This window comes from Rhinatrema bivittatum, chromosome 1, assembly GCF_901001135.1.
Source record: "Rhinatrema bivittatum chromosome 1, aRhiBiv1.1, whole genome shotgun sequence".
Lineage (NCBI taxonomy): Eukaryota > Metazoa > Chordata > Amphibia > Gymnophiona > Rhinatrematidae > Rhinatrema > Rhinatrema bivittatum.
Genome location: NC_042615.1, coordinates 617,581,221 through 617,595,634, shown reverse-complemented (window position 1 = coordinate 617,595,634; position 14,414 = coordinate 617,581,221). Strand labels below are relative to the sequence as shown.

At 52.0% G+C, this 14,414-nt stretch overlaps 1 protein-coding gene across 3 annotated transcripts in view; it reads right to left on the bottom strand.

The window, feature by feature from the left end:
- The window catches only part of TRIM36 (tripartite motif containing 36), a 344,127-nt gene that overhangs the window by 204,367 nt on the left and 125,346 nt on the right, over positions 1–14,414 (bottom strand). For all 3 annotated transcript variants that reach the window (XM_029571457.1, XM_029571466.1, XM_029571476.1), the window contains exon 3: positions 8,131–8,456. In XM_029571457.1, the coding sequence (XP_029427317.1) occupies positions 8,131–8,456 (326 nt within the window). The remainder of the gene's footprint in view (positions 1–8,130; positions 8,457–14,414) is intronic.

Here is a 14,414-nt window from a genome sequence, read left to right as displayed (position 1 = left end):
TGTACCAAGTTGTAGCCAAAACTACACAACTTAGGAAGAAGCAGTTTCTTCTTTAAGACCTGGAGTTCAGCAGATTGGAGATTTCTTTTGGTTAAATTTCCCCTGTAAATGTGTACTGGAATAAGCTGCTGTGAAATATGTATTTTATGAACCATCCCATTTGACAATTTATTAATGAAAGACAAGTGCTTAGTGGGGTTGGTGCAACTTCCTCATCAGTAGTTACCTCTCCACCTGCTGAATAATTTCTGCTAGATATCATGCATACAGGCGATTAATAGCAGCATTGTCTTGTCTTTTTCTTCTTATACAATTTTTTCCCCATGGCTTTTGTAAGACTCCTTTCCTCAATTTGTAGACTATAGTATTTATTTGATTGGCACATAAAGTATATGTATTTATGCAATTTTCTTCCTGTTTACTTTCACTAATCCTAGTACATGTTCTGGATTATCTCAGAAAACACAAATAAAATTAAGTTTTATATATATATATACACATATACACACACACACACACATATATATTGGAGAGATTACTTACCTGATAATCTCGTTTTCCTTAGTGTAGGCAGATGGACTCAGAACAAATGGGTATAGTGTGCTCGTGCTAGCAGTTGGAGACTGATCTGACGTCAGCACGTAGTACATATACCCCTGCAGGAAGTGCAGAAGCTCAGTAATCTTCCTTGCAAAAGTATTATGGATATGTGTGTGACTGACCGATTGATCAACTTAACATGATTAACCTGACCGATTGACAGTAGCTGGAGACCGCCAGTGTTCTCAACCGGAAGGCGTCGACATCCGGTAGGGTGGATGCCCTAGGTAAGAAAACCATGGCTTACCTTGAATCGGTGAATCCCCATGTATATTGGCAGCCGGGTGGGATGCTGAGTCCATCTGCCTACACTAAGGAAAACGAGATTATCAGGTAAGTAATCTCTCCATTTCCTAGCGTGTATCAGATGGACTCAGAAGAAATGGGATGTACAAAAGCTACTCCCAGACTGGGTGGGAGGCTGCCCGAGGTCCGTTTAGGATTGCCCTTGCAAATGCTGTGTCCTCCCTGGCCTGGACGTCCAGTCGGTAAAATCTGGAGAAGATATGGATGGAGGACCACGTTGCCACTCTACATATCTCTGCAGACAGCATCCTAGTTTCTGCCCAGGAGGCCGCTTGTGCTCTGGTAGAGTGAGCCTTGACCCGTAGAGGTGGTGGTTTTCCCGCGTCTACGTAGGCCGCCTTGATAACTTCTTTGATCCAGCGAGCAATAGTCGCCCGTGAGGCTGCTTCTCCCTGCCTCTTCCCACTGTGAAGGACGAACAGGTGGTCCCGTCTTTCGTACTGCTTCCGACATTTCCAGGTATCTGGACAGCAGCCTGCCAAAGTCGAGATGACGCAGTATTCAACCTGCTTCCGATTTCTTCAAACCGTCCATGGTTGGCAAGGATATGGTTTGGTTGAGGTGGAAGTGTGAGACTACTTTGGGTAAGAAGGAAGGAACCGTGCGAAGATGGATAGACCCTGGGGTGATTCTAAGAAACGGATCGCTGCAGGACAGCGCTTGTAGCTCTGAGATGCGGCGAGCTGAGCATATGGCCAGCAAGAACACCATCTTCAAGGTTAATAAACTGAGGGACAGGCCTTGGAGGGGTCTGAAGGCAGGTCCCGCTAGGAATTCCAAAACTAGGTTGAGGTTCCACAGGGGCACTGGCCACTTCAGTGGCGGGCGAATGTGTTTGACTCCTTTCAGGAAAGGTGAAACGTCCGGGTGTGTGGCAATGCTGTTGCCGTCACTCCTGGGGCCATAGCAGGATAGTGCTGCCACCTGAACCTTGATTGAATTGAGGGACAGACCCTTCCGGAGCCCATCTTGCAGGAAATCCAAAATGATGGGGATTCTAGCGGCATGCGGATTGGTGCTACGAGTTTCGCACCGGGCTTCAAATACTCTCCAGATACTTATATAAGTTAGTGAAGTGGAGAACTTTCGTGCTCGGAGGAGTGTATCTATTACCGACCCCGAGTATCCTTTCTTCATCAGTCGGGCCCTCTCAATGGCCAGACCATAAGAGAGAATTGAGCTGGATCCTCGTGGAGGATGGGACCTTGTCGCAGCAGGTCCCTGTGAGGGGGCAGGGGTAGGGGATCCCCTGCCAGTAGTCTTATGTCTGCGTACCAGGGTCTTCTTGGCCAGTCCGGGGCCACCAGAAGAACTAGGCCTCTGTGCTGCTGAATCTTGTGTATAATGGCGCCCAGCAGGGGCCATGGGGGAAAGGCATATAGCAGGATCCCCTGAGGCCATGGCTGTGCCAGGGCGTCGATCCCGTGGGATAGAGGATCTCGCCTGCGACTGAAGTATCTGGGTACTTGAGCGTTGGACCTGTCCGCTAGTAGGTCCATGCCCGGAGTCCCCCACTGATCCACAATCATCTGGAAGGCCGTGGATGACAGCTGCCATTCCCCCTGGGTTTAGGCTTCCTCTGCTGAGGAAGTCTGCCTTGGTTTTGTCCTTCCCGGCGATGTGGACGGCGGAGATGTCCTGGAGATTTGCTTCCGCCAAGCCATCAGGGGGGCTATGTCTAAGGATACCTGTTGGCTTCTGGTTCCACCCTGTCGGTTGATGTATGCCACCGTGGTGGCATTGTCCGACATCACTCTGACTGCTCTGTTTCAAAGTCTGTGGGCAAATCGCAGGCAGGCTAACCTGACTGCCCCTGCCTCTAGTCGGTTGATGTTCCACCCCGACTCTTCTGTGTTCCACCGCCCTTGGGCGGTTAGCTCTTCGCAGTGTGCTCCCCAGCCGCTGAGGCTGGCATCTGTGGTGAGCAGGGTCCAGGTTGGGGAGGACATTTTTGACCCCCGGCTCGTATGGCCGGGTTGCAACCACCACCGTAGCTGATTCCGCACTCTGGCCGGTAGAGGTAGATGCACAGTGTAGTTCTGAAACCGTGGGCTCCACCGAGATAGGAGGGCGCGTTGTAACGGCCTCATATGAGCCCGTGCCCATGGTACCACTTCCAGAGTGGATGCCATTAGGCCGAGGACCTGTAGGTAATCCCAAGCTGTGAGCCGGTTGGTGCTCAGCAGAGTCTGTAAACGATTCCGGAGTTTTGATCTCCTCTTGGGGGTCAGGCTGACTGTCTCCCTGGGTGTCGAATCGGACTCCCAGGTATTCCAGCGACTGCGAAGGCTGTAGGGAACTCTTGTTTGTGTTGACTACCCATCCTAGGCTTTCCAGAAGAGATATAACTCTGTTGGTTGCCCGGTGGCTCTCCTCCGATGACATTGCCCTGATCAGCCAATCGTCTAGGTAGGGATGGACGAGAATTCCTTCCTTCCTGAGTGATGCCGCCACCACTACTATTACCTTGGTAAAGGTCCGCGGCGCGGTGGCCAACCCAAAGGGTAAAGCCCGGAACTGAAAGTGTTGTTTCAGGACTTTGAAGCGTAGGTAGCGCTGGTGATCCCGATGAATTGGGATATGCAAGTAGGCCTCCGACAGATCCAGGGATGTGAGATACTCCCCTGGTTGTATTGCACTTCTGACTGACCGCAGAGTTTCCATGCGAAATCTTGGAACCCTTAAGTGTCTGTTGGCTGACTTGAGGTCCAGGACGGGCCTGAAAGTGCCCCCCTTCTTGGGTACGATGAAATAAATGGAGTAATGCCCCGAATTCATCTCCCATGCAGGCACTGGGATTATGGCTTTTAGGGACAGGAGCCTCCGCAGGGTAGCTTCCAGTGCCGCCCTCTTGAGAGGTGGACAAGGAGATTCCACAAACTTGTCCAGAGGGATACAAAAGGAAGTCCAGGTAATACCCTTCTCGAATGACGGCCAGGACCCACTGGTCTGAAGTAATCTCGACCCATCTGCAGTAGAATAGGGTTAGCCTGCCCCCTATGGCTTCTTCCCTCGGATGGGTCGGCTGATTATCATTGTGGGGTGTGGCCGGGACCCGGACCCGAGCCGGTTCCCCTCTTGTTGTGCCTGGTCCGAAAGGACTGATTCCTGGTCTGAGAACGAGGTGCTTGGTAGCTATTTCTGTGGGGATTGAAGCTTTGGGAGCTTCTACCTCTGGATGGCCTAGGAAAAGGGCGCTGGTTCCTCCTTGACTTGTCTTCTGGTAGACGGAGTAATGGAGAGGCGCCCCATTTGTTAGCCAGGTTCTCGAGGTCGCTGCCGAACAGGAGGGACCCCTTAAAGGGCATTCTTGTAAGGCGTGTCTTGGAGGAGGAGTCGGCTGACCAATTTCGTAGCCAGAGCTGTCTCCTGGCTGCCACTGAGGATGACACTCCCTTGGCTGCCGTACGGACTAGGTCGGATGCAGAGTCAGTGAGGAATGATAGAGCTGATTCCATTTCTTCCCCCGGGGTGTTGTTCCTGGCTTGTGATAAACAGGAACATGTCACCACGGTGCAGCAGGTCGCAATTCGTAGGGACATAGCTGCCACCTCAAAGGCTTGTTTCAGAATGGCATCCAGGCGCCGGTCATTTGCATCCTTGAGGGCCGCCCCTCCCGCCACTGGAATGGTGGTGCGCTTCACAATTGCGCAAACTATGGCGTCTACCTTGGGGCACGCCAGCAGCTCCTTGGTTGCCGGGTCCAGGGGGTACATGCTAGATAAGGCCCGACCCCCTCTGAATGAGGCCTCCGGCGCATTCCACTCCAGATCGATTAGCTGCTGTGCTGCTTGTAGGAGGGGAAAATGGTGGGCTGTTTGACGCAGGCCCTCTAGCAGGGGGTTCATTCTCGGTTCCCCTGGGGTGCCTTGGCCTGGGATAGCCAGCTCCGACAGGCATTGAGAGACCAGGACTGGGAGATCCTCCTTAAGGAAGAAGCGTCTCATGGTTCGATACAGCTCTATCCCCGAGGGAAGTTCTCCCTCCTCGGGGAGCTCGCCTTCTTCCTCAGAGCAATCTGAATCCCCATAAGTGGGACTTCCAGGTGGTGGGTGTCCGTGCCTGGGTCTTGAGGGTCCAGGGGCAGGGTCATCTGGTACGTATGGATGTTCCCCCCCGTCCGTTCGGGGATCAGACTGCATCTTGACAAAGGCATGAATCCCCTTGAATAATTCCACCCAGGAAAGCGAAGCAGGTTCTAGCCTTAGGGGCACTAGGTCTCTGGGGTTCCCTGGCTGCTCACCTCGGCCTGCTAGGTCAGGGGTGTTCCCTGAGGAACTGGCAATTAATCTGGGCTGGGACCGGCCCTGGCCTGGAACTCCCAGGGCCTCCTCACATTGGGCACATAGGGAGTCTGCTTCCTCACTCTGTGTGGCTCTGAGGTGGCATGCTGAGCAGAGGCCTAGAGCTTTTATGCCTGATCCTGGAGGTGCCAGTTCTGTGGACGCCTGGGCTCTCATACGCTCCATCGTGTCACGTTCCCAGCCAACAATATGCGCTTTGTAGTATGCAAGAGGCTTATGCGCGGAAGGAGTGCGCCTATCAAATGTGCGCCTATCAAGTGTGCACCTAAATACCGGCGCCTATGATACACGCCCAACTACTTTCGGGCGCCTAACATACGCGCCCGTTGCCTGTGCGCTTAGTCTGATCTGAACGCTCAATCGAAGTGGCAAACCAGGGCGGATGGCGACGGCGAGCAGGCAGGCAAAATGACGACCTCCTTGGCCGGTTTCCACACAGGCAGACCCTGCAAATCCTCGCTCCTCGGAGACCAGCAAAAGTAAAGATGTACGCCTTACCTGATCTTCGGCGCTTCCCGGCTGCGACCCGGGCGGTCACCAGCTGCGGGGGTAGAGGGCGATTACAGTCACCGCCGCGCTCGAGGAAGTGCACCCGCTGCCTCTAAGCCGCGCCCAAACTCGTCTCGCTCGGGGGCCAAGTCCTCACAGCGAACGGATCAGGACCGAGGCTGCCTCTAAGCCGCGCCCGAGCCCTTCTCACTTGGGGGCTAGGTCCCTGCCGCGATTCGGCCACCGGACCGAGGATCTTACCTCCGAGGGACCACGGAAATCGCCTCGGGGAAACTCAACTAGGGGAGGGACCCGAGAGTATCACTGCAGGAGTGCGGGGCTCGTCTTCAGGTAGAATTCTACTATGAATTTAGACATTAGAATTTGGAAAAACGCTCAGCGAGCATAAGGTAGCTCCAAACTGCTTTGGAGACAGAAATTACTGAGCTTCTGCACTTCCTGCAGGGGTATATGTACTACGTGCTGACGTCAGATCCGTCTCAACTGCTAGCACGAGCACACTATACCCATTTGTTCTGAGTCCATATGCTACACGCTAGGAAAATATATTTAGTTAGTTATTTTGATTACGTATTAGTGTTAAAAAAATTGTCATTGTTAAAACAATCTCCTCAAATTCTAAAACAAGGGATATGGAACAAAACTAAAGTGATAAAAATGTTTTAAAAATCTTATGACAAACAATATCATGAAGGCAACTCACCACAAAATGAAGTTGCTTACCCATAATGGGTGTTCTCTGAAGACAGGGGAATTACCAAGTCACCCAGTTGTGCAACTTGGTGATTCACTTCGTCTTCAGAGAAACACACTAATTAGTTGTACCAGAAGAAACTGTAAACCCATCTCATATGACAGACATTGCCACCTTGAACATAAAACTTACGGGCAAAAAGTCTCACATGTATGATAAAAAGCAAACTAGCTAGAGCTTCAATTATGGTCAGTAAACTTTAAAATAGGTTGTCTTAAGCTTAGAAACAATTTCTGTCTATCAGAAGCAGATTTGTCACCTCTGAATGGAAACCTTAGCAATTATGTAGTGGTCCTCTGGGTTCATTACCATTATGGCCTTTGTGAACTCCCTGTTAGCTAGTACAGTATAGATTAGGAAAGTAGGGATGAACCATTCCGTATAGCACCTTCCATTGAGGAAACTGGGATGGCTGCCCCATTTTGAGAGGTTTTATAAGCAGCTCTCTTGAGAGACAGGGGCAGTACAGAATAAGTTTTGGAACTTAGGAGGAAGAGAGATTTTCCTTGTTTGTATTTTTTGGGCATACGTGGAACAGCCTGGCAAGCCCTGCCTAGTGATCCTGAGCAAAGGTCAAGGATCTGGTCTTGTAGTCCAGTCACTGGCTGATACGGTTGCATCCAAGGTTGAGTTGGGTGTCGGGACATTTTTTGTGGTAGCGAGCCTTGCAAGACTCCTTGGTGTCACTTGAGGAACAGGCACAGGGAACCCTTTCCCTGGAGCCCCAGGATAAGGAGACCTGCCCCTCGGCAACATTAACCAGGGATCAGAGGTATGGTGAATGCTTGATGTGAGGACATTCTGATATTTTTGGACAAAGTTTTGGGAAACAGCATTTTGTTAGAACTAGGAGGAAGAGTTTTGCTGCTCCCTTCCTACCTGTGGAAGAACATCACAAGCTGTGTATTCCAGAGGAAATCCCTTCCAACTTGGGATTCGAGAGAGAAGACATGTGAGAAAATGAGAAACACATCTGAGTAAAACCATCAGGAAACCTAGTTAAGGACCCCCAAATAGAGTCTTTGAGCCCTGGGGAGAGATATCTGTTCTCTATGCACAGACTGCGAGTATCTATTTTACACCAGATTTAGAAGGGTTTTTCCTGCCCATCTAAGGATACCTTATTCGAGTGGGGATCTTACCTATCCAAACCCAGGAGGGTGTGTGTTTCCCTGGTCGGGCTGATAAGAGACACTTGCACAGATAGAGGGAAAAAGCTGTAAAAATGGAAGACCCATCTGTGATGCTGGGAACTGTATTTATTGTGCCATTTATCCACTTGATTACCCTTCAGTAAAAAATGGATTTTGGACACTCATCCAAAGTCTCTGGTATGGTCCTTGACTCTGACAGCATACATAGTAGGAAAAAGATAGTAACTCCTTTCTCTGAGCGAGGTTCCCTAAGGCATCGCTATCACTCTGGACTAGGAGGAGAGATTCCTCCCCACCCCCCACAAAGGATCCAGACCCTGTGGAATAGAGACTCTGGAAGAGCTAGCCTGTGTGATCCAGCCCCAAGAGACACAACAAATTCTTTTATGGCTCCCATCATTGTTTGTAGCCTGCACCCGGAGATGGAGTTACAATTAGAACATTTTTAATGTTAATACTGGTTATTAGTCACTATGCTGTATAACACACAAAGGATACTTACCTTTGGTCTGAAATGCATAGTTGGTCCCACATAATCATGCTGAGCTTTTACAGTTCCCCAAGGATGATGTATTTTAAAACATTCATTGCAATAGTTTGCATTGCAATCCATGCAGCTCTTAGTAGATTCTTGAGGTGGCGGTTTGCAAAGATCACACATAATAGCTGTTGCAGCCCTAGCTGCTTGTCTATATCGCTCTACAATAGTTTCCAATGTAAAGTTTCGAAATAGACCATTGATGCCACGTTCTCCAAGATCTATATCATGCTGACAACCAGGACACGCTAAAGTGGTGAATTTGGCATTCAGAGTGTTGCGCTTTGAGCCTGTATACAGAAGAAATTCTAGATTAGCTGTAGCAACATATAACAGAAACAAGAAATTATTACAGCATCTTATTTATAAAACAGAGTGATCTTATTTTCATTTTCCTAAGCTCCCCTTCTCCACCATCACATTGAGACACTGAGAAATCCATAGGAATAAATCCTCTGATGAACCTAAGATTGCATATACTGCCAAAACCAATCAAAAGAAAAACAAGATGTGTAGCATCCCACATTTTATCAAAGCCTCCAGGAAAAAAAATGTAGAGATTACTTACCTGATAATTTCCTTTTCCTTAGTGTATGCAGATGGACTCAAAACAAGAGGGTATAGTGTGCTCGTGCTAGCAGTTGAGACGGATCTGAAGTCAGCACAGGTACATATACCCCCACAAAAAGTGTAGCAATTCAGTAATCTTCCTTGCAAAGCTTTATGGATATATGTGTGACTGACCGATCGATTAAATGAACAGGATTACCCTGATCAATTGATGGTAGCTGGAGACCGCCAGTGTTCTCAACCGGAAGGCGTCGACACCCGGCAGGGTGGATGCCCTATATAAGAAAACATGGCTTACTGTGAGTCGGTGAATCCCCATGTATACCGGCAGCCGGGCGAGATGCTGAGTCCATCTGCATACACTAAGGAAAAGGAGATTATCAGGTAAGTAATCTCAACATTTCCTAGTGTGTAGCAGATGGACTCAAAACAAGTGGGATGTACAAAAGCTACTCCCGGATTGGGCGGGAGGCTGCCCAAGGACTGTGTAGGATTGCCCTCGCAAATGCTGTGTCCTCCCTAGCCTGGACGTCCAGACGGTAGAATCTAGAGAAGGTATGGAGGGAGGACCACGTCGCCGCTTTACATATCTCTGCAGGCGACAGCATCCTAGTTTCTGCCCAAGAGGCTGCTTGCACTCTGGTAGAATGAGCCTTGACCTGTAGAGGCGGTGGTTTTCCTGCCTCTAAGTAGGCCGCCTTGATAATCTCTTTGATCCAGCGGGCAATGGTAGGCCGTGAGGCCGCTTCCCCTTGCTTCTTCCCGCTGTGAAGGACGAACAGGTGGTCCGTCTTTCGTACTGCTTCTGACATTTCCAGGTATCTGGACAGCAGTCTGCCGATGTCGAGATGGCGTAGCATTCGACCGTCTTCCGACTTCTTCAAACCTTCCGTGGTTGGCTAGGATATGGTTTGGTTGAGGTGAAAGTGTGAGACTACTTTGGGTAAGAAGGAAGGAACCATGCGAAGATGGATAGCCTCTGGAGTGATTCTGAGAAACGGATCACTGCAGGACAGTGCTTGTAGCTCTGAGATGCGGCATGCTGAACACACAGCCAGCAAGAACACCATCTTCAAGGTTAACAAACGGAGAGACAGGCCTCGAAGGGGCCTGAAGGCGGATCCCGCTAGAAATTCCAACACTAGGTTGAGGTTCCACAGGGGCACTGGCTACTTCAGTGGCGGGCGAATGTGTTTGACTCCTTTCAGGAAACGTGAAACGTCTGGGTGTGTGGCAATGGTGTTGCCGTCCCTCCTGTGACCGTAGCAAGACAGCGCTGCCATCTGAACCTTGATGGAGTTGAGGGATAGACCCTTCTGAAGTCCATCTTGTAGGAAATCCAAAATGATAGGGATCTTAGCGGCATGTGGATTGGTGCTGCGAGTGTCGCACCAGGCTTCAAAAACTCTCCAGATCCTTATATATGTTAGAGATGTGGAGAACTTGCGTGCTCGGAGGAGTGTATCTATTACCGGCTCCGAGTATCCTCTTTTCTTCAGTCTAGCCCTCTCAATGGCCAGACCGTAAGAGAGAATTGAGCTGGATCCTCTTGGAGGATGGGACCTTGCTGCAGCAGGTCCCTGTGTGGAGGCAGAAGTAGGGGATTCCCTGCCAGTAGTCTTCTCATGTCTGCGTACCAGGGTCTTCTTGGCCAGTCCGGGGCCACTAGAAGAACTAGGCCTCTGTGTCACTGAATCTTGTGTATAATGGCGCCCAGCAGGGGCCACGGAGGAAAGGCATATAGCAGGATCTCCTGAGGCCATGGCTGTACCAGGGCATCGATCCCCTGGGATAGAGGATCCCGCCTGCGGCTGAAATATCTGGGTACTTGAGCATTGGACCTGTCGGCTAGTAGGTCCATGCCCGGCGTCCCCCACTGATCCACAATTATCTGGAAAGCTGTGGGCGACAGCTGCCACTCCCCCAGGTTTAGGCTTTCTCTGCTGAGGAAGTCTGCCGTGGTGTTGTACTTCCCGGCGATGTGGACGGCGGAGATGTCCTGGAGATTTGCTTCCGCCCAAATCATCAGGGGAGTTATTTCTAGGGACACCTGTTGGCTTCTGGTTCCGCCCTGTCGTTTGATGTATGCCACTGTGGTGGCATTGTCCGACATCACTCTGACCGCTCTGTTTCGAAGTCTGTGGGCAAATCGCAGGGATGCGAGCCTGACTGCCCTTGCTTCTAGTCGGTTGATGTTCCACCTCGACTCTTCTCTGCTCCACCGCCCTTGGGCAGTGAGTTCTTTGCAGTGTGCTCCCCATCCGTTCAGGCTGGCATCTGTAGTAAGCAGGGTCCAGGTTGGGGAGGACATTCTTGACCCCCAGCTCATGTGGCCGGGCTGCAACCACCACCGTAGCTGCTTCCGCACTCTGGCTGGTAGAGGTAGGTGTACGGTGTAGTTCTGTATTCGTGGGCTCCACAGAGATAGGAGGGCGCGTTGCAATGGTCTCATGAGCCCGCGCCCATGGTACCATCTCCAGAGTGAATGCCATGAGGCCGAGGACCTGTAGGTAATCCCGAGCTGTGGGCCGGACAGCGCTCAGCAGGGCCTGCAGATGATTCCGGAGTTTTGATTTCCTCTTGGACGTCAGGTTGACCTTGTCTTCCTGGGTGTCGAATTGAACTCCTAGGTATTCCAGCGACTGGGATGGCTGTAGGGAACTCTTGTTTATGTTGACTACCCATCCTAGGCTTCCCAGAAGAGCTATAACTCTGTTGGTTGCCCGGTGGCTCTCCTCCGGTGACTTTGCCCTGATCAGCCAATCGTCCAGGTAGGGATGGACGAGAATTCCTTCCTTCCTGAGTGCCGCCGCCACTACTACTATGACCTTGGTAAAGATCCGCGGCACGGTGGCTAACCCGAAGGGTAAAGCTCGGAACTGGAAGTGCTGATTCAGGACTTTGAAGCGTAAATAGCGCTGGTGATCCCGATGGATTGGGATATGCAAATAGGCTTCCGACAGATCTAGGAAGGTGAGAAGCTCCCCTGGCTGTACTGCATTCTTGACAGACCGCAGAGTTTCCATGCGAAAGCTGGGGACCGGTAGGTGTCGGTTGACTGACTTGAGGTCCAGGACAGGCCTGAAAGTGCCCTCCTTTTTTGGTACTATGGAATAATGCCCAGAATTTATCTCCCCTGCAGGCACTGGGATTATGGCTTTTAGGGCCAGGAGCCTCTGCAAGGTAACCTCTAGTGCCGCCTTCTTGAGAGATGAACAAGGAGATTCCACAAACTTGGCTGGCGGGAGCCGAAGAAAATCCAGGTAATATCCTTCTCGGATGAGGGCGAGGACCCACTGGTCCGAGGTAATCTCGACCCACCTGCGGTAGAAGAGGGTTAGCCTGCGCCCTATGGCTGCTACCCCCGGATGGGTCGGCTGATTGTCATTGTGGTGTACGGCCAGGGCCAGAACCCGAGCCGGTTCTCCTCTTGTTGTGCTTAGCCCGAAAGGGCTGGTTCCTGGCCTGAGAACGAGGCGCTTGGTAGCAAGCCCTGTAAGGGTTGAAGCGCTGAGAGTTTCTACCTCTGGATGGTCTAGAAAAAGAACGCTGGCTCCTCCTCGACCTGTCTTCTGGTAGACGGGGTAATAGAGAGGCACCCCATTTATTAGCCAGCTTCTCGAGATCGCTGCCGAACAGTAGGGATCCCTTAAAGGGCATTCTTGTGAGGCATGTCTTGGAGGAAGAGTCAGCCGCCCAATTACATAGCCAGAGCTGTCTCCTGGCTGCCACTGAGGATGACACTCCCTTGGCTGCCGTACGGACTAGGTCGGAGGCTGCGTCAGTAAGGAACGCGAGAGCTGATTCCATGTCTTCTCCCGGGGTGTTGTTTCTAGCTTGTGATAAACAGGAACGCGTTACCACGGTGCAGCAGGTTGCGATTTGTAGGGACATGGCTGCCACCTCAAAGGCTTGTTTCAGAATGGTGTCCATGCGCCGGTTATGTGTATCCTTGAGGGCCGCTCCCCCCTCAACTGGAATGGTGGTGCGCTTCACAATTGCATTAACTATGGCGTCTACCTTGGGGCACGCCAGCAGCTCCTTGGACGCCGGGTCCAGAGGGTACATGCCTGACAAGGCCCGACCCCCTTTGAATGAGGCCTCCAGCACGTTCCATTCCAGATCGATTAGCTGCTGTGCTGCTTGTAGAAGGGGAAAATGGTGAGCCATTTGACACAGGCCCTCTAGCAGGGGGGTTCCATTCTAGGTTCCCCTGGGGTGTCCTGGCCTGGAATAGCCAGTTCTGATAGACATTGTGAGACCAGGCCTGGAAGATCCTCTTTCCGAAAGAAGCGTCTCATGGTCCGATATGGCTCTATCTCAGAGGGAAGTTCTCCTTCCTCGGGGGGTTCCTCATCTTCCTCGGAGCAATCAGACTCCCCCATAAGTGGGGCTTTCGGGTGGCGAGTGGCCGTGCCTAGGTCTCGAGGGTCCAGGGGCCGGCTCATCCGGAACGGAAAGGCCCCTTCGAGGAGCAGGCTGCATCTGGACAAAGGCGTGAATCCCCTTGAATAAGTCCACCCAGGAAAGCGAAGCCGAATCTGGCCATAGGGGCGGGGAGCAGCCAGGTCTCTCGGGTTCCCTGGCTGCTCCCCGCGGCCCGCTAAGTCCGGAGTGTTCCCTGAGGAACTGGCAAGTACGCTAGGCTGGGACCGGTCCTGGCCTGGAACTCCCATGGCCTCCTCACATTGGGCACATAGGGAATCTGCTTCCTCGCTCTGTGTGGCCCTGAGGTTGCATGCTGAGCAGAGGCTTAGGGCTCTAATGCCCGATTCTGGAGGCGCCGGCTCTGCGGACGCATGGGCTCTCTTATGCTCCATTTCGCCTGTTATTTCCTCCCAGACGGAGTATGCGCCTTGTAATATGTGTCGCCTACTAATATGCGCTTACCAATGTGCGCTTATCAACGTGCGCCTATGAATGCGCGCTTAGCAGCCTGCGCTTAGCAGCATGCGCCTAGGAACGGGCGTCTTATGAACGTGCGCCTACCAACTGGCGTCTTATGAACGTGCGCCTACCAACAGGCGTCTTATGAACGGGCGCTCAACAACGTGCGCCTATCCGCCTGCGCTCAGCAATGTGCGCCTATCCGCCTGCGCTCAGCAACGTGCGCTCAGGTGGCGAAGGCGAGTAGACAGGCAAGATGGCGACCTCTCTGGCAGGCTGCCACGTAGGCAAACCCCGCTAATCCTCACTTCCTCGGAGACCACAAGTAAAGATGTACGCCTTACCTTGTCTTCGGCGCTTCCCGGCTGCGACCTGGGCAGTCTCCGGCTGCGGGGGGAGAGGGTAAGTACAGTCACCACCGCGCTCGAGGAAGTGCACCTGCTGCCTCTAGGCCATGCCCAAACTCGTCTCGCTCGGGGGCCAAGTCCTAGCCGGGACCGAGGCTGCCTCTATGCCGTGCCCGAGCCCTTCTCACTCGGGGGCTAGGTCCCTGCCGCGAATCGGCCACCGGACCAAGGCTCTTACCTCCGAGGGACCACGGAAGTCAGCTCGGGAAACTCAACTGGGGGAGGGACCGAATGGTATCACCGCAGGAGTGCGGGGCTCGTCTTCAGGTAGGTTTCTTCTATGAATTTAGTCGTTAGAATTTGGAAACACGCTCAGCGAGCGCGAGGTAGCTCCAAACTGCTTTGGAGACGGAAATTACTGAATTGCTACACTTCCTGTGGGGG